The sequence below is a fragment of the Eretmochelys imbricata genome, chromosome 2 (assembly GCF_965152235.1).
Source record: "Eretmochelys imbricata isolate rEreImb1 chromosome 2, rEreImb1.hap1, whole genome shotgun sequence".
Taxonomy (NCBI): domain Eukaryota; kingdom Metazoa; phylum Chordata; order Testudines; family Cheloniidae; genus Eretmochelys; species Eretmochelys imbricata.
Window position 1 is genome coordinate 240,700,657 of NC_135573.1, and position 21,753 is coordinate 240,722,409.

Below are 21,753 nucleotides of genomic sequence, written 5' to 3' on the forward strand. Positions count from 1 at the left end.
GGAAAGGCACCATTTTTAAAAAATAATATATTTTCTTTTAAATGTAGTTTATAATTCTGTGTTTTACACATACCAACAATCCAAAGTTGAAACAGTTTTTTGCATGGAGGAATATGTCATTATACACAAAGCATCATTTCTGCAAGCAACTAAGCCTGGAAGATGCCTCTATATAACATACCAATGCTTAACAGTTTCTCTGCTGTACTGTGGCTTTGGGAAGAAAATTAAAGAAGACACAATATACATGACAATATTGAATGCAATTGTTAATCCATTATAGTTAGACTGGGATAAATTGGATAGGTCCTGAACCTCATGCTCAGATGAACTGTGTTCAGTGCAGAACACAAGGTGTGGGTAAAGGTAGCTATATGCTACCTAGATACTCCTGTGAGGACCTATTTAACCCCTTTCCCCCCACCTCCACCAAGCAAGACAGGACAGCTTCAGGGACCATTAGGTGAGCTGAGGATCACTAGAGTGTAGCAATGGTCTGGCAATGCCTCTTTTCTCCTGGCACGTCCCTCATGCCAGGAGTCTGTGTGGAGGGCATGATGAAGGGCAGCTACACTGAGTCTGTGCTATCCAAGGATTGTGCTATGCTGGAAAAAACCTCAGCTGCCTGGTTAGGGCAGCTTTATGGCTCCTAAGCTTCACTGAGCTGGTGCAAAGAGGTGTCGTATGAGCCAAGGTCTTTGTTTACATGTGACTCAGAATCAAAGATCTGGACTTAATTCAGTGACGAATGATCTGCATTTTAGGTTGTGTAAAAGTTCCTTTACTGAACCAGGATAAAATGTGCATTCCTTTGCTTGTACTTGGACTCTGAGTTTTGCAGGGAATAATACCGCTTATTTTGACCTTCTGTTATGTAAAATCCTTTTTAACAAATACCAAAGTTTTTTTGTCTTGTATAGTGAGAATTAATCCTTATAGCTGATTGTTTTCAATCTTCTAGGATCCTGTCTTTGTCCCTTTATGTTAATGGTCAAACAATAAGTCCCACAAATAAATATTGTATTGGTCTCTGCTTTCTTGTTGGTAAGCATGCTCCTCTGTAATAGGGCCAAAACTTCTAAAAGTCAGAGTCCAAAGACGATGACTCAGTTTCCTGCTTCTTCCTCAAATAGTGTGAAGACAAAATTTCCTGTTTTTTTTAAACGTATGTAAGCTTAAGAACTTCTCCTTTTATGGGAGATTTGACAGTTTCTTACACATAATTCCAATTTTCCTGTTTATCATGTTCAGTTGCTGCATTGACTTGATGGGTTAGCTGTGTGCAGCCATCAGCTCATCCCTCTAAGTTATTCATTAAAGAATTTAATGTATTGGATTTGTTATCTAGGGAGAGCCTCTAGATCAGGGGTTCTCAAACTTGGTTTGCAGCTTGTTCAGGGTAAGCCCCTAGCGGGCCACGAGATGCTTTGTTTACCTGAGCGTCTGCAAGTATAGCTGCTTGCAGCTCCCCGTGGCTGGGAACAGTGCACCGCGGCCACTGGGAGCTGCGAGCAGCCATACCTGCAGACGCTCAGGTAAACAAACCATCTCGTGGCCCGCTAGGGGCTTACCCTGAACAAGCCGCGAACCAAGTTTCGGAACCCTTGCTCTACACTGATGTCCAGCTTCTGATCCATTTCTTGCAGCAAAATCTTTCAAAGAAGAATTGGTCTGGTTTTTCTTAGTGAGTGAGTCTGGATGGGCCCAATGATTCTGACTAAAAGGCATGGAACTCCAGGTTATGCTACAGCTGTAATCCTTTCAAAATGAAAGGCTCCTCAAAGAGCTGTGTAGTTTCATGAGCTTGTTGCTGCATCAATAGCCCCAGTCCCCCTACCTTTGGGTTTTTGATCAGGGATATAAAAATTGAGTGTCAGCCTGGTGTAGATTTAGTTGATGTGATTTTCTTTTCTTTTTTTTTTAATACTCTGACCTACAATAAAACATTGCTGTTTTACATCGGATTTGCTTTGACTAGAGAAAAAAGTTTTAAAACTCTTCTAACCAATAAGTCAGAGTGGTCAAATCTTTTCATTAACAAAGCATGTACAACAGCCATGTAAATTGTAAGTTTTCCAAGGAAACTGAATTTTGAGACTAGTTGTGAAAGAGGCATTTGTTCTGAGCACATGACGAACAACCAGAAACCCCTGAGTTCTAATACCACCTCCAACACTGATTTCCTACATGATGTTGGGTGTCACTTAATATCTCTATATCTATTTAGGTTCTTATACAGTGCCCATCATTGTGGCATTTGACCTTGTGAGCTTCCCCTCATTTGTAAAACAGGGATAGGACTACGTGAAGTGGTTCCTGTGAGGATTAATTTGTTATTGTTCATGAAAGTGCTTAGAAGATTGAATCAGCTAAGTGATAGAGATTATCATCATTTTAGTGGACACTTTTGTTGAAGGTATGAGATCGGACTGGAAGATACAGACATGTCCAGATCACATAGATATGTTTATATATTTTATATTACATAACTATGGCAGGACTTCAACAGCCATGTCTGCTCAAAACAACTATCTTGAAAGAAGGCAGCATGGAGTTATTCAGTTTCCATTAGGTTACATTAGAAACTATTGGGAATACTGACTTCTGGGTGAGCATGTGAGTAGCAGTGAACAGACTACTCATGTGAGCAGGGTGAGCAGAATTTGGCCCTTAAACAAATTACTTTCATGCCCACGATGGTGGATAATGAGGATTTTTCTTACAAGAGGTAAAAGCTGTTTCTGTTGGAGGGTGGAGAGGGCAAATCCATAGACAAATGCAATAGGGAAGGTGATTTACTAATCTTTATAAGGCTGCAAAGATATGCTGAGTCATCTATCTGAGGTACTTATATGACCCCCAACACTGTAGTGTCCAACAGTATGTCTACACTGCAATTAGACACCCACAACTGGCCATGCCAGCTGACTCAGGCTCATGGGACTTGGGCTAAGGGGCTGTTTACTCACTGTGTAGACGTCTGGGCTCAGGCTGGAGCCTGGGCTTTCAGACCCAGAGTGGTGGGAGGGTCCCAGAGCTCGGGCTGCAGCCTGAGCCCAAACAGCTACACTGCAATGAAACAGCCCCTGAGCCCGAGCCCCACAAGCCTGAGTCGGCTGGCATGGGCCAGCCATGTCTGACTGCAGTGTAGACATACCCGAAGAGCCTCACAATCTTTTAACGGATGTATTTACAGAGCACTTCTGTGAGAGAAGAAAGTTCTATTATCCCTATTTTACAATGGGGAGCTGGGGCACAGAAAGACTAAAGTGATTTACCCAAGGTCACCCAGGAAGTCTGTTGTGGAGTAGGGAATTGCATTTGGGTCTCCCACATCCCAGACTTGGGCCCTAACCGCTTGATCATCCTTCCTTTCTTATTACTGTAGCTACTATGATGGTTTATCACTTGACAAGAGTGAGGTGAAATGGAAAAGACTTACCAAAGGTTTGTTTCCCTCTTTTAGTGTAATCCAATCTTCTCCGTTAGAGCTGACATCTACTCGGTATGATTTCACAAAATATATTTTCTTAGTTTCCTTTGAGATGGCTCCCTGGGTCCCGATGCTAGAGACAAATCGGAGAAGGCCTAGGTCTACCTGTGATAACAAACATGGAGATATGGACAATCTGTTTAGAGCATAATAATGTTATAATAGCAGAAAACAGCCTTGTTTCCAAAGGAGCATAAGGGGTTAATAAAAAAAGAAAAGTATCCTATTATTGATGGCAATGTGGCCTATAGCTCTTTATCTGTGACTGCGTATCAATTTATTCCTAAACTATATTACCATAGTATGTGAAAACATCTGCCTTTTCAGTCAAGAGGAATAGGTATGTACTAAAAGGTTCTCTTTCATATATAGGAGAGATAATTCTTCCATCGACCTAGCTACCCCCTCTCGGGGAGGTAGTTTTACTACAGAGAGGGCAGAACCCCCCCATTGCTGTAATAAGTGTCTATACTGAAGTGCTGCAGCTGTGCCATTAGCATTTTAAGTGTAGATGTAGCCATACTGACATTTTCCAGACTGCTGGGGAAATGAATGCCACTCCATGTGCATTTCTGTGCAGTATATATAAAGATATATATATACAGTGTGTTAGATGCATTCTCGCTCCCTCCCTCATTCAGACAGACAGCATCCAAAGGGTTGAGGGCAACCAAGATGGTTTCTAATAAGTAGGTCAATAATCAGAGCTATATAACTTTTATTCCTTCCTTATTTTCTGGCTTTGTGCCAAACAGTAAGAAGTGCTAATTAAAATTAAGTTCATTAACCTGCCTTCCAAAAAGCTGGACTCTAGCTTTTGCCTCTTATAACAATTTATTTCATTTCAATATAAGAAATATAATTAGTCACAAAATATTAGCCCTACTAATTTACTCCCCTAAAAGGAACAAAAGACAGAGACTCCATGAAGTCCACTAGGAACTTAGCTATTGTTACTGTTTGTATGTGGAAAGTGCCCAGATACTACAGTGATGGGCAGCACTATAAAACCCTAAGGTAGATAGATTTATAACAGTCACATGAGTCTTTATAATTAATTCTGTCAGAGTGAGATTGATAAAATCAGGTTACTAGTCAACATATGTCACTAAAACTTAAAAATGTCATTGTAAATGCAAAAAAAACGTTGTCTTGTATATTGTGGCAATACAGCTATCATTAAGGAATAAATTGCTCAAATATTTGGTTCCTGCACAAATCCCTATTGAACCCCTCTCCCAAGCTACAGCATAATATCCTAGCGCCCAGCCATTAATAGATTGAATTAACTCCTCTTGTGCTAATGTGCCATGCATGTCTCTGGCTTTTTCATTATTTTCAAAGCATGCAGGATGCAGAATGTATGTCTCCAGTGTTCCACAAGCATCCTTTTTCCTGGATATATGTCATACACCCAAAGGCACCGGAGTGGCTAAATCAATATGCTCTGCATTCTTTCTCAGATAGCTGCAGGAAGTGTTATTCAGGACAGGGTAGCTGCTATTTTGATTTCCATGTCATATATAAGTTGTTTTGAAGTCCTGCAACAGAAGAACAGTAGCCCTGTGTGGGAAGGATAGTGCTGGCTTTCAGTGCAAAACCCTTGTCTCTGCCATAGTTTTTAAGGCTGGTAATGCCAATACTTGCATTTTAGCTTGATGAATCAAAAAAAAATCCCCGCATCTGAATTTCTGGGGATGAAATGCTGCAAAGATTTGTTTGTAATAGAAAAAAAATTCTCTCTCTCTCTCTCTCTCTCTCTCTCTCTCAAAAAAAACCCCCAATACTGTCTTACAAAAACAATCAAGTGAGTTAAAGTTACTGGAGAGCCTCAAATGTTAGATTGCTACAATCTGAAAGTTCATGGGGGAGTCTGGGTATCATTGCACAGAGCAATCTCAACTTAACTTGAAATGCTCTCAAAATTGTACTCTGCTGATTGTAAAGTGTGCTGCACAGAGTCATGTCCAATATCACATTCACTTCCAGGCTGAAGTGCACTTGAAAATCTGGAAGTCTGAGGGAGTGTAGTGCTGAGTTATTTAAATGAACTGCTTCTCTTAAAATTTCCAACAGCTCTTCAGGTTTGAAATGATTAGGGTCCTAAGCATGTACAGTTCCAGCTGATTTGAAATGACTCTAGTGGTTTTTTTTTTATTTTTTCACATACAGTCAGTAATACATTTTGAATGAAGTCAAGCGACAGTCTGTTATGAGAGTTCTAGATATTTGAAGCCAAGCTAAAACTTAACATCAGAGGCTAAGGGAAACATTTGACTCTAAAGCAAACAATTATTGCCATCAAACCAGACCTTCAAAACCATGTTTATGAATCCTTCTTACTAACTGAGGTGATAACAATAATATAAAAAAGGTAGAAACGACCCTCGAAACTGCATAAGATGTCCTCCCGTGCTTTTAAACTCCCCATCACTGAATTCTCATATTAATCACTTTGAGAACTCACTTTGAACTGTGTTTTTCTTTCTAACGTTCATTAAGGATGAACATAAAGCTTTACAACCTGTTTAGAGAAGGGCTTTATAGGTGAAATTTACCTCTGTGCAAAGGGTTTAAGTGTTGCATAGGCCTCTGCACAGAGGTGAATTTCAACCTATATCCAAATTCCTACTACCCACTGGCAACTGAAGGTACCAAAAAGATAACTCTGGTCAGACACAGATGCTCAGTGTTAGAATTTCCAGAAGAATCATATTCAGAGGGCAATACTTCGAGGACAACTGTGTCATAATTTCATTAGATGTTCTTATGCTTTTGGGGTTGTGCTTACAGGAACAGCTGTACCCTACACTTTCTAGTCTTTGTCTATGTATAACAGTATGCTCACTTTTCCACAAAGGCTTCCAAACATTAATGTACAGAGATTGCCCATTTTTCCCTAACTCAGTCAGCCCATCTCCATTTGTGATAGATTATTTGACAGCTGGCTTTTTGTTTTATACTAGTTGTATTTTGGTACGTTGGTTTGAAGAACTTCTGTTTCGCGTTAATTTGAACTGTGGAGGGATGTGGTGATGAAAGACTGTACATCTGAAGCCGAACATCAAATGCATTCACTAAAATTATTTGACATTTCACTCAGTGTGTGATAAACAAACATCTGGTATTTATTTTCTGAGATGCAAACTATTTTGTAGAAGTTTATTGTGCTTTGTGTGGCTGAGTGGCCATTATCTGAGCTAGCCTAGAACAATCCACAATAGTGACATCATGACACGTCACTTTCAATACCAGGATTTTATTTTTGGTTATAGTATCTCGATTGTTCTCTTCTTGAGTCTTTCCCTGCCTTCATTCAGATGAAAACTTATATCCCTTCTCAAAAATAAGGCATTAGGGCCTGATCCCATGTGCTTAGGGTGTTACTTGTTATAATGAGATTACTTATGTTGGCAAGTACTACACTTGGTAGCAAATGTATAAAGGATTGGGCCCTTAGCTTGTGTGAAATGAGGATAATCTCAAATATATCATTTTTCTGGGAGAGAAATGGCCCTATCAAAGGAAAATAGTTGTTCTTGCTTACTGCATAAGACTTCTTAAAGCAATTCCTGCCCTGTGAAAGCATATTGAAAGATGCTGACTGTTTCCATGTATGAATATTGCCTGACTATTTATTCTGCAATGCCTCTTAGCATCCAGTAAAAATACTTTTTATAGCTGCACTATTGTCTGACAAACTATAGGAGTCACATTCCTGAGATATAGATATGCAAAATGCTGCACACATATTTTATTCAAAACCACTTAAGGAGGAGGACAAAGTAGCATACGTAGCACTGTGGAGTAAATCATACAGGAAATCTCTGCAAACTGCTGGTTAAAGAGCAGCATGTAGCTTACAAGCCATGAAATGAATATTACTTCTTCCTATAATCATACATAATCATGTCATAATGAGGAAGGCCTTATTTTCAAAATGAAAATCTGCTTTGCTCAATAAAATACAGTTCACTGAGGCTGTCATGGCAAGGGAATGGTTGTTACAAGCTTTTAACACCCTTACTGTAGGCCTGGGCAACAACGTGAGAAAATAAAGGACAAAGGGCTAGAGTTTGATAAACAACAGGAAGCTATTTGTTGTGAGCATCTCTTGTGGCTTGAAAAGCTGTATAATTAATCACTTAACATTACATACCAAAGTAAATATTGTTAGAGAATAGTGTCATTTCCTTAGATAACACACATGGCTCTCAGAGTCAGATGAACTATGGTGGTACTTCACTGCCCTACTATCTACTACTCTAATTATGCAAGGGTTCATCAGCATTGTCTTTCATTAGCATACCTTTTTTATAGCTGCTGTTGATTTGATTGATCACTTTGGCCCATGCTGTGTGTAGAACTATTATTCAATTCCTTTATTTATTGATATTTAAGTCACATGGGTTACAGCCTTTAATTGAAACTCTAAAGGAACTTTTAATTTACTTGGCAAATCAAATTAATTTCAGTAGTCTTCATCCCTGAAATCTGTGGTCATTACAAAAATACAACTCCTTGACTCATTGACTTCCACTTTGGCTTTAAGTGAGTAAAATGTATCCTTTCTCTTTGTGCAAAACTCCCATTGATATTAATGATAGTTCCATAAGGAGAATAAGGAGAGAGAATGGCCCTTAAAGAGGGATCCATCATGCACCAATGGACTGAATGGGAGCTTTCTCATTGACCTCAGCAGGAGCAGGACCTAAGTGCATTAGCAGAAATGTATACTCAACGTAAGTATGAAACAGATGATGGGGCAAACATTTGTGTCAAAGGACAAAAATATCACAGCAGCAAAACAAGAGCTGCCCTTGCTTTAAAAGCTGAAATATTCTTTACAGTCTTAGCTTCAAGCCTAAATCCCCATTGCTGCTTTGTAACCTTAAAACTTAAATGTAAAGGGGGCTATTGCATGCAGGCACTGACCCTGGTGTTGCAGTACTGAGTTTAGAGAGATTTTTCTTAGAGGCAGATTAACCAGCTTCTATAGGAGAAAACTTTGGAAAAGGATGAAAAGGTTTGGCTGCAAGGTATAAAGGAGCTTCAGCAACTGTCAGCACTGTGCTTGCTGAAGAAAGAAAAATGCATAAAGTGTAAGAAAAATGAAGTCCAAAAAGAAAAAAGAAAAGACCTCTGTTTTTTGACTGAGAAAAGATAATGCTTGTGTGGGCTGTATTACATCTGGATTCATGGCACATTCTCCCACTCTTATGTTAATTTTTTTTGCATAAATCAGAAGCAACTAATTAAAAAAGAAATATTTAATTCTGACATGTTCTTTGAACTGGTGTTCCATCTGGTTCTATTTGAATAGTGAAATCTGCTGTAGTTGTAAAAATTGGCAAGCAGCGCTCTGGTAAAGAGAAACAAAAGAGACTCAGTACAGCAGGTTAATACACTAGCATTTCAACTTGAGACATTTCCAGAATTCAGCATACCAAATCGCTCCAGTGTGGAAAGCATAAAGATCAAATGTGAAAGAAAAATGCGGTTAGTGAGGTGGGAGAAGCACTGCCACTGGTCGACATTAGCTCTGTGTGATATTTATAGTGTGAGTCTTTGAAAAGAGTCTGATTTTAAAGCACAGGGAATGCAATGTTATGATGAAATGGGCTAAATGTATTTTATGAAATGCATTCATTGCATATACAATGCTGAGAAACAAGTCTTCAAATACTCATTTCTATGTTCTACTGAAATATATATATATTTTAAAATTTCTGAAGTAACATAATTATATTCAGAAGAATCAGAAAAATATCTTCTTCCTAATTTATCTCATATCTGATAACTCCTTACAACCTGGACACTAAGATACAATAAACTCTGATAATAAAGAGAAGAAAATGTAATAGTATTTGGATTTCTATGGACTCCAGAATCTAAGTAATCAGCATCTTATGCAATTTGAAACCTCCTTGTAGCAATGAACAGAAAGGCTGATGTACTTCTAGTGCTTTAGAAAAAGATTGTTTTAGTCTTCAAGAAGCATATCTAATTGCGAAATATTACTTCTTTAAAATGAAAACCTTTGCTTCAACTCTGCATTAACTTGCAGATACCCTAAGACGTACAATGAGTAGGTCAGAAAAAGGAAAAAATGTGAATGGATCTTTTCTCCAGCTAAGATACTTAGGAACCCTTGCTGAGCAATACATGATTCAAGAACTTAATACTTTTAATTAACGTTTTTGAATGCTTATTTGTAATTTACATTTAATTTTAAACCTGAGTTTAATCCTGTGATCTGGAATGAAGACAAGTACTTAGTACAGTCTGAATGTAACCTTCCCAAGTTTGTTAGAGACTATAGAAATGGGAAACTCTATAGCAATACTTACAGAACCTGTTTCTTCTAATAGAAGAACATAATTACAGGACTTTTTTCAAAATGAATGAGTAACTAACACTCACAAATGAAAAGCAAGCACCCCAAAGTCTCCCAGCCAAATTGCTTCCCATGTGAGAAGCTGGGCTTTGTATGGGGTAGCAGTGAATTTCACCAATACAGCACTATTGTGACATTTTGCCAGTTACAGTAATCACAGGTAATCACGTCCCAGACATATCATAGGGTGTAGGTACCAGGACTTTGTTGCCTAATAAATTTTGGCATTCTGAATCCAAGTACATTACTATACACATGTAAACACACACAAATAACCTTAGCTTCCCCCTATTTTCTGCTGTACCACCCACACTAATGCAGTAGGAGGACATTGGTAAGCATGAAGAAGATATATTATAATGGATAAAACTTCTACTGACTTAGATCTTGATCCTCCAAATAGATCTGCCTGTGTAGCCACTGACATCCAGGAAGAGGCCCAAAGATAGACCTGATATTCATGAACATGGGAGTGAGTAAATACTCTTGAGTTACATGGGCATAGCCACAGTTTCTAGTTATCTGTGAGCAGCTCTCACTTTCTTAACATTTGGTACAATCTCTGCAAATCAGGCAATTGCTCACTTTTTTCTACATTTATTTTTTCTCTTTTAAAGGGGGCTGTCAAGTTTGTGAGGCCAAAAAAATGACTCCCCATTTCTAGCACAGTACATGGTGCATGTTTCTTTTGTTTACTGTTAGCCTAGCAATAAGTCAAGTCTTTTTAAAATATATAGGCTTCATGCTTTCCTCCTGGGGCGGGGAGGGTGGGGGGGAATTCCAATAACTATGGTGAGATGCTGTGATGACTGGCATGCTATGAACAGAGAAAGAGAGAGAGGGATAAAGTACATACATAGAAGGGTCACCTTGCAATGTCCTTAGTATGTTCCCTCTCAATTGAGAGAGGTTTTAGGATTCCCACAGGGTAGGAGATCTGGAAGTGCAGCAGAAGCCAAGCAACATTGGCATAGATCCTGTCATATAGGTAACCAACCCTTAAGTCAGTGGTTCTTAACCTATTTATCATTGTGGGCCACGTCCAATACTACCCTGAGGATGTCACATGGGCTGTAGCTCTATGCTGATTGGGCAGCATCTGGCCCACGGGCCATAGGTTGAGAACCACTGCCCTAAGTGGTGATCTCTGAGCCCCCTCCTCCCTTCTGATAGAATTTTTGAAGAACCTGACCTGCTATAGGCTCTCTCCTGGTGCTAAAGGAGGGGAGTGTGGGGCTGGGTGAATTGCAGAGGGAAGTTAATGGTAATTCAAACTATATTAATTGCCATGAGGATTTCACTTAGAAATCTTTCAGTAGCTGAAGGGAACCTGGTGTGTTGAGTGGCCGTTCCCCAGTTCTGCTCTTCTCCCAGCACAACCTGTCTAGCTCAAACCATGCAGATTTCATGTTGATGGGTTTCTCAGGGCAGGGGATGATGCTATGGAGCTGCTGCTCCACTTTTCTGTGCTGTCCACCCTGTTCCTGCAGAAGCTGCTCCCCTCAAGCAATGTGAAAAGGACACCTATTCTATCTTTAGCATCTGGGTTTCTAAAAGCAAACACCAGAGTAGATTTCCTGAGGTAAAGATGTCATTACACAGAGGACCACTTGCAAGGGACATCAATTCTTATGACCAACCAACTTTGATAACACCACTTTAAAATTATTTCCATGCTACAAGGATCATGTCAGTCCAGAGCACAACCTGACCTTAATCGGAGTTGTATTGGTAAATCAAGGGCAATGCCTAATCTAAAGCATGTTTTACTTTAGCCACTTAATTCAGTATTAAAATAATCTGCAGCCTAAAATATGCAGCTCTTTCAATTCATACCATATGGAGTAGCTTCAGTTAAGCTACACCATGAATGAATTTGGACCAATGCATTCAACGTAGGAGGCTGCAAAGGAGAGAAGGAACAGGTGAGATAGGTACAGCTGGTTGTTTGAAGTTATGTGTAAACAGTCTCTGAAGAAAAGCCAGTTGTTCCTGAGAGCAGGTGAGGTGAGCCTCAGTTTAATGTTTGGTCAGCTATGTGCTGGAAGCTTTGTTTATCAGACAGCTATGAAGGTTATACTGATGCCCCTTTGAAGATCATTTTAAAAAATAGAAAAAAAAAATATTAAACTTTTATACGTGAGCCAAAAATGGAACTTTCCCCCTGTAGCAATATACCCTTCTCCACTCCCTATCTTCTGGGGGCAGAGGAGTAAGTAACAAAACATGGGAGAGAAGTTGAATTGCCTTGTGAAGGACAGGTATTTACTACATGGAGAGAATGTCCTTTGTCCTTCCACCTTACCTATTGGGTAAGCAAAAGTGTCACCTAGTGGCAAAAACTAAGGGCTAGTCTACACTGGCAATGCTAAAGTGCTGCCGTGGCAGCATTTTAACGTGCCTTGTGTGGTCACGGTGCAGCGCTGGGAGAGAGCTCTAAAAAAACACCTCCACGAGGGGCATAGCTCCCAGCGCTGGGGCACTGTCTATACTGGTGCTTTACAGCGCTGAAACTTGCTGTGCTCAGGGGGGTGTTTTTTCACACCCCTGAACCAGAGAGTTGCAGTGCTGTAAATTGCCAGTGTAGACAAGCCCTTAAGACAAAAAGGCAGGGAAACACAGGGACATATGAGGCAAATAACACAGCAACAGAAACCCTACAGCATGGTTGGGGGAATAGGGAAGGACCCACAAGACCCATAAAATCCTCAGCTTCATACCATTGTACAAGTGTGGAAAGAATAGGCAAAAAATGCCTGATCATCTTAGTAAGATGCTCTGCAGTAAAATAAATACGTCTATCATCTTCAGAATAATGGACAGGCCCCACAGACACAAAGCTCTCTGGCTCAGTAACAACTATCCTTATTATAACACATCTCAGCTGTGTGTTCTGACCCACAGCCCCATATTTGTAACTGTTACCCTCCATCATTCTCTTCCCCCTTCTGTCACTGCTGCAGTCTGTCACCTGCCCTGTCTCGTAGATTAATTTTATTTTTGTTGCACTTAAAGTCAAATCCTGCTCCTTCCTTCATGTCTTCAGATGGCCTTGGCTGCAGTGGAACTGGTGGGATTCCACTGCATGATGGTGGGAGGCAGAGCTAGAGGAGCACACACAGGGGTTCTGCTTGGCTCCAAAGGGGCTTTTTTCTTAGAGCTGTGGAGGACTGTGATGGGGTGTACTTCCCACACTGGCTCTCAGAGGGCTGAGATAGGACAGGTGGGCCCAATCAGCCAATTAGGCTGCAAGCTGGGAAAATTAAAGGTGGGAGGAAAGCCCTAATTAGAAGGAGGCTCACCTGAGCAGAGGTGGGCTGAGCTAGTAAAAACCCAAGAAGCTAGCAGCAGTAAAGACTGCTGGGAAACTCAGTAGTCACTTCTTGGGAGAAGTGGTTGGAGTCTGCAGAGCTAGATAGTCTACAGTTACTCCCTGGGAGGGTGGCAATCTCAGAGTAGGGGAGTGCCAGGTGGTGGTAAGGAAAGGGTTTATGGAAAGGTAGCAAAGTTGAGAATGGAACAGATCTTGGCTGCTGACTAGAAGGTCTCTGAGCTGGAACCTGGAGTAGAGGGCAGCCTGGGTTCCCCTGCTAGCTATTGAGGCTGTGGTACCATGGGTTAGTGAGTGGGAAGACTGAGGAAGTGGTGAATGGGAAGACTGCCTAAGATTGCTGAAGAAAGACTCTGATAGCCCTCAAGGGGGAAAATGCATATAGTGATCTGGCTGGAGGGTCAAATCACAAAGAGGCAGCAGCTTGGAGCAAGAGAGGCAGAGAGATGGTGTGCAACTGTGTGAAGGCACATTGACCTGATCTCTGGAATGACCAGGAGGAGGTGCCATCTAGCAGTGAGAAGAACTGGCATATGGGGATCTGGAGCTGGGCTGGGAAGCATGTGCCTAGCTAGTAGGTCCATGCTTATGTTGATCCACTGGCTCCTCTATAATGGGTGACATGACCAGCGTAGTCTATTGCAATAAGGCTGCAAGTGCAGCCTTGGTGTGCTCCCCTATGCTGGAGATAAGATTGCCCCCTAAGGCCCATAGGATCCTGCTATATCAAGGCTAGCTGTCAAGGTCAACAGGGGCATAGGAAGGGTTTTCTATCATACTGCAGACTGTACCTATCATGGTTTGTTACAGCAAAGAATTTTGTGCAGTACTGTGTCGCCCCGCCACTCTGACTTCCCAGGGGCAAAGGCAAGACCTGGGAGTTCTCTTGGCTTGAACTGGCTCATTAAATGTTTGAAACATTCCAAATGTCATACTTTCTATGGCTCTTCTACTATCTGATTTCAGTATGTGCCTTTATCAAATTGCATCATTTATTCCCATGTCACAGCTTCCTCCTGGTCAATTAACCCAGCTCCTGGCCTGTGCCACCTATACTTTGTAATAATATCCAGAAAGGAAGATTCCTGTAGCCTTCTTTACCTTCATGCAAACATATCTTAAGAGCATAAGACACCCATAATGATTTTCCTGACACAACTGAACAGCCAGCATTGCTTGTTATAATTTGCTGGAGTGGCATTATGAACTGTAAAATGACATGAACTGAAATATAACGTGTATTCTTAAAGGGGGGAGGTGGAAGAATTGACAGTTACTGTGCTTTCATGTCAATACACTCCCTAACGATGGGTAAAGCTCACCCATAAAGCCTGTGAAGTTCAGCTCTCAGGCAGCCTTTCAAAGATTGGGAGGACTTGAAAGCTGAGTTTTTCCAGCTTTCATCTTATCTCATGCAGTAGTATGATGCACTTCACTGCAATGCAAACTCCAAAAGAACCAAAAACAAAAAAACACAGGCACCACTGGTTTATACTTCCCCAAGCATTCGTGTGAAACATTTAGATAAGCTTGCTCAGGAAAGCCAACTTAAACAACTGCCTGATGTAAGAATAACCCTGTTAAAGAAATTCATGTGCTGTGCACCAGCCTATATAAATACTGACTGTATTTTTAAGTGAATACCTGATAAGGAAATAGGCCAGTTACACAGATGATTGCCCAAGGCACCAAATGATGAAATGCAATTATTTTCAAACTTTTGCAGGAATAAATCTGCTGTGCACCAATTTATATCAGTTCTGCATGCTTTTATGTCACACTTACAAAGGGATAAATATTATAGGAATATAGATAACTGCAAATTTAAAGAAATAAAGACAAATGTGGAATGAAAGCTCCATTTCAAAAGTCCCTATCATTCTGCTGAACTACTCTGTACACAAGAATGTTTAAAATCAATCTATATATTTTCTCTGCACAAGAAAATTAGCAGTAAATACACAATAGATACCTCAATCAAAGGAGGCTAGTGAGGGCTCAGTATTATTTAAGGGGGTCTGTTCTTGCCCCCCTACTTCAGACCTAGGTTTACATGCCCACAAGAGGCATGTAAACCCCAGAAAACTTGGGAAACTGACTTTGTATCATGTCTTCTGATCCTCCTGAGGATAGTCGGGCCTATTGAATACCCTAAGTAGGTGCTTAGATGCCACAGAGATGGGTTCGGTATAAGAACCTAGACAGACAGACCAGAGGATAAAAGGGGGATAATAGGGGACCTGCTCCATGGCCAGAAACCCGCTGCTCAGTCTAAGTACTTGTGTAGATAATAGACATGCTGTGCCCTTTTCTGCAAGCAACCTGCTTGTAGAGGGCTTGCTAAATGTTATAGGAGAGAAGAATTGCACTGCAAAGGAGCTACTGTCCAGCTAGGAGGAGGGAAGAAGAAATTGCACCGATATTCCTGCCCAGCTGGGTGGATGGAATAAGAAATGCACCCACAGATGTCATTGCCTGACCGTGCAGAAAGAAGAAAAAATGCACACCTCACACATCACTGCTGAGCTATATGGAAGGAATAATAGTTCCACAGAAATTGGAAGGAATATTTTGATAGTAACTTGCATATTCCGCAGTAAACATATCCAAAAAATGTCCATAGAGGGCTTGAAAAACTGTATTGGCATGAGAATTACTCATAGTGTAGGTCACCAATGAGACTAGTAATGGGCAACAAATCTCAAAATCACACACACCCATTGGTCTCCAGTGACTTCTGTTTAACCTACCCTCTCTGGTATTATGCTCTTTTTGTAGCACTGTAGTCTTTTACGTTCCCCCTTGAAGGGAAGTGGCTAAGCTCTATTACAGAGGTTCAGAGATGTAAAGGCCTGTCATGTTTAGGAGTGCCTGGTTTTTGCTCAGGGGCTTCAAAAACAAGATAGGAACATCATTTAAATATAAGAATTTCATGTGATACATTACACACAGTGTAACTATAGGTCCTAAATGTGAACATTAAATGTACTCTGTAAAAATCCAATTACTGGTGCTAGGGCAGAAATCAGCCATCCCTTTTAAAGGAAAGTTTTGAAAGTGCAGTCATAAAATCCTTGAATGTTATGGATTTCATTAACATTGTACTCCCCTAGGATTCCCAATTGTACAATAACAGGAGTTCTTTAAATTTTAAATACCACAGACAGGAACAGATTTCACTAAAGCCAGATGTGGAACCCTCACCCTGGCCTTCTCACTGGTTCTAAGAGCTGGAACTGTTTGGTAATTGATACCTATTAACGTGTTTGTTGTTTAGATTACAGAAATGGAAACACTATACTATTTTCCCCCTGAAAAGATATGTTAATAAGGGACACTGGCACACATTTCAACAGCAGTATCTTGCCCTTGATTAAATTAAAGGGTTGTTTTTATTTTATTTTATTTTATTTAATTCTATTTCATTACAAAATGGAAACTGACTGTGTGAAACAGTAAGTGAAATAAACAAGTAAGTGAAATAAACAAGTAGGTTTAGCTTAAGGTCAGGAGATAGTTAATTGTCCAATGGAATGTTACTAACTTAAGGCTTATTTTTGGTAACCATTGTCATGTGTTCCTTTCATGTCTTATTTCCATTTTTATTTGTATATTCATAGAAAATATTTACATCATCACTTAAAATGCACTGGAAGAAATTCAGCCCAGGGTAATTCCACTGGAGACAATATGGTCACCCCTAGGTTCATGTTATTTCAGCAAATTTTAAACATTTGTAAAAGAATAACAAGAAGTGGAGAAAGAGCTATGTGTAATGTAGTTTTGCTGTTGATCTTTTGTCTGAGCTTTTGACATATAATTTCAAAATGAAAAATAAAAGAAAGCATTCATTTAGCACAGGAGGGTGTGCAACTGATGTTCAGCTGAGCTTAAGAGTTAGTTAGAAATATTTTATGGGCACAAAGGGAGAATCTAGTTTTCCCACTGAAGAATAGATCATATGTCCACAGCTTGAATTCATGCAGATCTTTGTTCAATGAAATGTTACAAGCAGCCACCATTTTGCTAACTTTCTTCAGTGAAATGGTCCCAGAGACATCAACACCCAAAGGAAAACAATCATATCATATGCTCTCTAGATGTCCCTCTCCAGATATGGAACTGAATTTTTTCTTTTAGCAAAAATATTAACCTTGAAGGGAGGGGGAGAGAAGGGAAAGGAGATTAGTGGTATTTGCCACATGCAAAGAATGGCAAAGCAAGGAAATTAATAGTTAGGGCTACATTTTCAAACACCTTTGCATATGTACAGCTGCACACCTCTCATTTATACACCTGATTTGCGTATGTGTATCAGGAATTTAAAATGATGTTGTCGCTGTGTCAGTCCCAGAATATTAGAGAGACTAGGTGGGTGAGGTGATATCTTTTATTGGTCCAACTTCTGTTGGTGAGAGAGACAAATTTTCGAGCTTTCTCATCAACAGAAATTGGTCCAATAAAAGATACTGCCTCACCTCCCACCTTCAAAGGCAGACATGGCCACTTAGCCACCTAACTGTTCATGCATAAATTGGGGCCTTACAAGTGTGAATGGATCAATAAATACATGCATTTTTGAAAATCTGTCCCGTAAAGCCGTGGATTTTTGTCCAGCTAGTATTATAAGAGAAGTGGTTTCCACTTAGTTTCAGGTTCAACACTGATATATCATTCAGCCTGTTTTGCTGTTCTCTGATTCCCAGAGTTCCTACTGTGTGTCATCAGTATAAGAACGGCCATACTGGGTCAGACCAAAAGTCCATCTAGCCCACTATCCTGTCTTCTGACAGTGGCCAATGCCAGGTGCCCCAGAGGGAATGAACAGAACAGGTAATCATCAAGTCATCCATCCCCTGTCGCCTATTCCCAGCTTCTGGCAAACAGAGGCTAGAAACACCATCCCTGCCCATCCTGGCTATTACCCATTGATGGACCTATCCTCCATGAACTTACCTAGTTCTTTTCTGAAGTATCTTACAGGAACCTTTTCGTTTTGTATTGTGTGAGTAAATATTTGCATAGAATTCACACAAATAGGCAGCTCATAATTCCACCAGATCAAAGGAGCTTTGATCTTTCACATAAGCACCTTTCTAGAAAGTGAATTTTCTTTCTCCAGACACTTATGAATATTTTGCAAGGAGCATGTAGCTGGTGGTTTAGCTGTGAGCTCTCATGCAGATGCATGTCCTTTCTTGGGGCCATTATATAAAGGAAAAATAGCATTTCCATGCTTTATTCAGGTAAAATCCCGCAGCACAGGTTTATTACAAGCGTTACCAAAAGACATTGAATCATAATGCACAACAGTCAAGATTTTCACAAATGGGTCCCTAAGTCCATGTTGAGGTGTCTGATATTTGAAAGTGCTGAGCAGCTGACCCAGCAACTTCAACTGATTTTAGTGGAAAGCACCTAGCCCATTGTTCCTCAGTATGTAATTAAATAAATAAATATGATCATTTAAAATCAATCATTTATCTCTTCCTGCATTTCAAACTTCCTGGGCCAATTGGGATGAAAAAGGAATCCAGCTACTGAAATGGATGCGGGACCAAGACATGGAATCCTCGGCTCCAACTCGCTAATCTGTCTGGGCTGCCAATTTGTGTGGCTGCTGCCACTGCAGAATATAGGTGGGAGCAATGGATTCATCCCACTCCTTCTCCCCACCTCACGCCATCATTTTGAGGCCTCTTTACACTGCTGGAGTGGTGTAAAGGGTCCTTAGTGTAACTCAGAAACAGATCCACAGAGTTTGGGTGAGTACATCTGTGCTGTCTGCATGCTCCTTCCACAGCCATATCCCTCTCTGGTGAATTGCAGAGACCTGCAATGTAGAGCTCCGCTACAACATACAGGTTGAGTGGAGTTTTCGTATGTACTGTAACAAATCTTTAAACGGGATTTTATGTTATGGGCTCAATCGTGTCAACAAAACACAGCCCTGCACTGGGAGCTGTTTTGGCTCAGATGGCTCTAGGATTAATTCTGCTTCAGAGAGATAAGTCCCCCTGGAGACCCTAGCACATGGGGAAAATTGTCTGAGGCTATATTCAGGTATAGGTAGGGCCTGGGAGAGGTCAGCTGACAGTGTGCCAGTGTGGAGCACGCGGCACTCCACCAGTTTGTTGGCTGGCATAGCCGTGGGCTGCAGCCTGAGGCCACGCTAAATTATGTTGGAGGTTTTTCTGTCCCTGGCTATGCCAGGTTCGGGGTAATGGAAAGGTGTCTTAAAGCCATCACCCTCCTATCGTCCCCCCCCCCCCATCAGCTGTCCAAAGCATAAAGGTTAGAGCAGTTTATGACTGAGTCCATTTCGTTAGATTTTTGTTATTAAAAAATAAAACAAAACAAAAAAAAGCTTTTTCCTGGAAAGATCTAGTTCTTCAGTTAAGGGATTAAACTCTCTCTCTATAGTTACTATAAGTGAATAAAGTACATAGGCCACATGAATTAGATTTGATTAACTGCTTGTTTTGATTATGCAGCAACAAATGCGTAAGTGACAGAAAGAAAGAAAGGCAGCCATAAAAACAGATGAAACACGTGAAATTTGATTCTGATGCATTCCACTCTTTTCCCACACACATTCCATGGATTTCAAGAAGCATTGATTAATACCAAGCGTATTACTTCTTAGGTAAAGATTGGGAGGGTTTTAACTCTTATTTATGGCTAATTAAGGGAATAAGAATCAACTGCTTTTTTGCCACATTCCAATATTACTGAGTCCATCACTTACAATTAGCAAGTTTCCAGCAATTCAGGATATGTCTGGGCCTCTTAAGCAGGCCTCTTGAGAGTCCTATTGTGTGCAAAGAATCAGAAATGTAAGAATTTTCCTTTCTTGCTTCCCCTTACTGACTACTGCTCAACATGCTTTTAAGCTTCCTTGCACACAGCAAACCTCACAGGAAGCACCAACGTGAACATTCTTGTTGATGGCTAATGATGCATTGTTTTTATATGTCAGTTAGTAATTTCCTATGGAAAACAACAGAAGCAGAAAGAGAGCTCCACATATTTAAACTGCTGTAAGCCTTAAATACAGCATTATTAATCTGACATAAGTGAAACGTCTGGCTGTCGCTGTCAGCAAGAGAGTTTGGATCACAATTAAGGCAAGAAGTGAAAAAGATTCTAATAAATAATGCAGATAAGTTTGTATTTTTGTGTGTGTGTGTGTGTGATATTAGTATTAGTCTTCTAAAATGAATTTATTTGGTTTTATTCCACAATAATTAATATGAATACATCTAACTTGTTCAGGAACGATGTGACCAGCGAACTATGGACCTGATCTTGCAAATACTTTAAAACATGAGTTGTCCCACTGAACCCAATGAGAGTACTCAGGTACATAAGTGTTTGCAGGACCAGGGCTTATATCAATAGTTCTTTGGCGACAAGATTACCAGTCATACTAAAGAATGTTCTGTTTTGTGATATGGAAGAATAGTTACTAAGGGCAAGATTGGGAACAGTGAACTCATTTCATTTCTGACATAATCTAGAATTGGATTCAGGCCTTTAGAGGTGAAATTCTAGTCCATTAAAGCATGGTATCACATAACTCTAAGTATTATCAGTTAGAGGGATAGCACATGCTCAGTTTACTGGACCATTTCACTTTAAGTGTATGTTAAACTAATATTGACTTTTCCACTAAACCAAAATCTCTGTTATTTGTGCCCAGAAGACTGAAAAAACAATAGACGCAGGAAGCAAAAGAATTAATCTTCTTGACCTTTTCTTTGTTATACCTTCGGGAGTCAGTCTTTTTTGTGTGTGTATAACAGGGAATGTAAGATATTCACTTGCTACAGTTCTTACATTATGCAGAAATATTTTACTGTATTATTTTGTATATTCTTTACATTTTCCATTGCCAACTTGAATGCACTCCACAGAGTTTTATTAATATTATCTCTGTATTGTCTTCTTACCTGTATCCATTCTCTACTGGAATCTTCTCCAGGGGTCCAACCATTTTCAGCGTAATTTAGCCGGGACCTTTCTGAAGACCAGTTGGTGCTATACTGGGAGGAGACAGTGATTTGGTCAGAGTGAATTTCTCCTGATTCCATACCTAGTGGTTCCATGCACTGGAAATCTGAAGAAAAATAAATTACCATAATTACTATAGTCAGCTATTTCAGTTTAGTCTCAGGATAATGAGAACATGTTTTCCTGTTCTGAATATGAAAACCTAAAGATTTTTTTTTATATGTGATTTTGAATTCTTTAGCAACTTTCACTGAGGCAGTACTGGGCTTGTAGTGTCATTCTTAACGCTGTCACTTGAGTTGTCATGGCAATTCCTGCAATAATAATGCTGTACAAATATTTTTAGCCCAGCATTGTAGCCATTTCAATACAGGACAATCAAATTCTCTTTCCTAGGATAGAAAAATACTTCTGTGGATGGATTTATAACATAAAACAATGTATGCTTAACCTATAATTACACACAGAACTGGAGCAAACAAGTCAGAAGTCACATCAAAATTTGTAATATATGACAAT

General features: G+C 40.1%; 1 protein-coding gene across 5 annotated transcripts in view; it reads right to left on the bottom strand.

The window, feature by feature from the left end:
* NRP1 (neuropilin 1) overlaps window positions 1-21,753 on the bottom strand; it is a 133,383-nt gene that overhangs the window by 38,256 nt on the left and 73,374 nt on the right. For all 5 annotated transcript variants that reach the window (XM_077808291.1, XM_077808289.1, XM_077808292.1 and 2 more), the window contains exons 7-8: window positions 21,174-21,340; window positions 3,443-3,598 (exon numbers count right to left, since the gene is read on the bottom strand). In XM_077808291.1, the coding sequence (XP_077664417.1) occupies window positions 3,443-3,598; window positions 21,174-21,340 (323 nt within the window). The remainder of the gene's footprint in view (window positions 1-3,442; window positions 3,599-21,173; window positions 21,341-21,753) is intronic.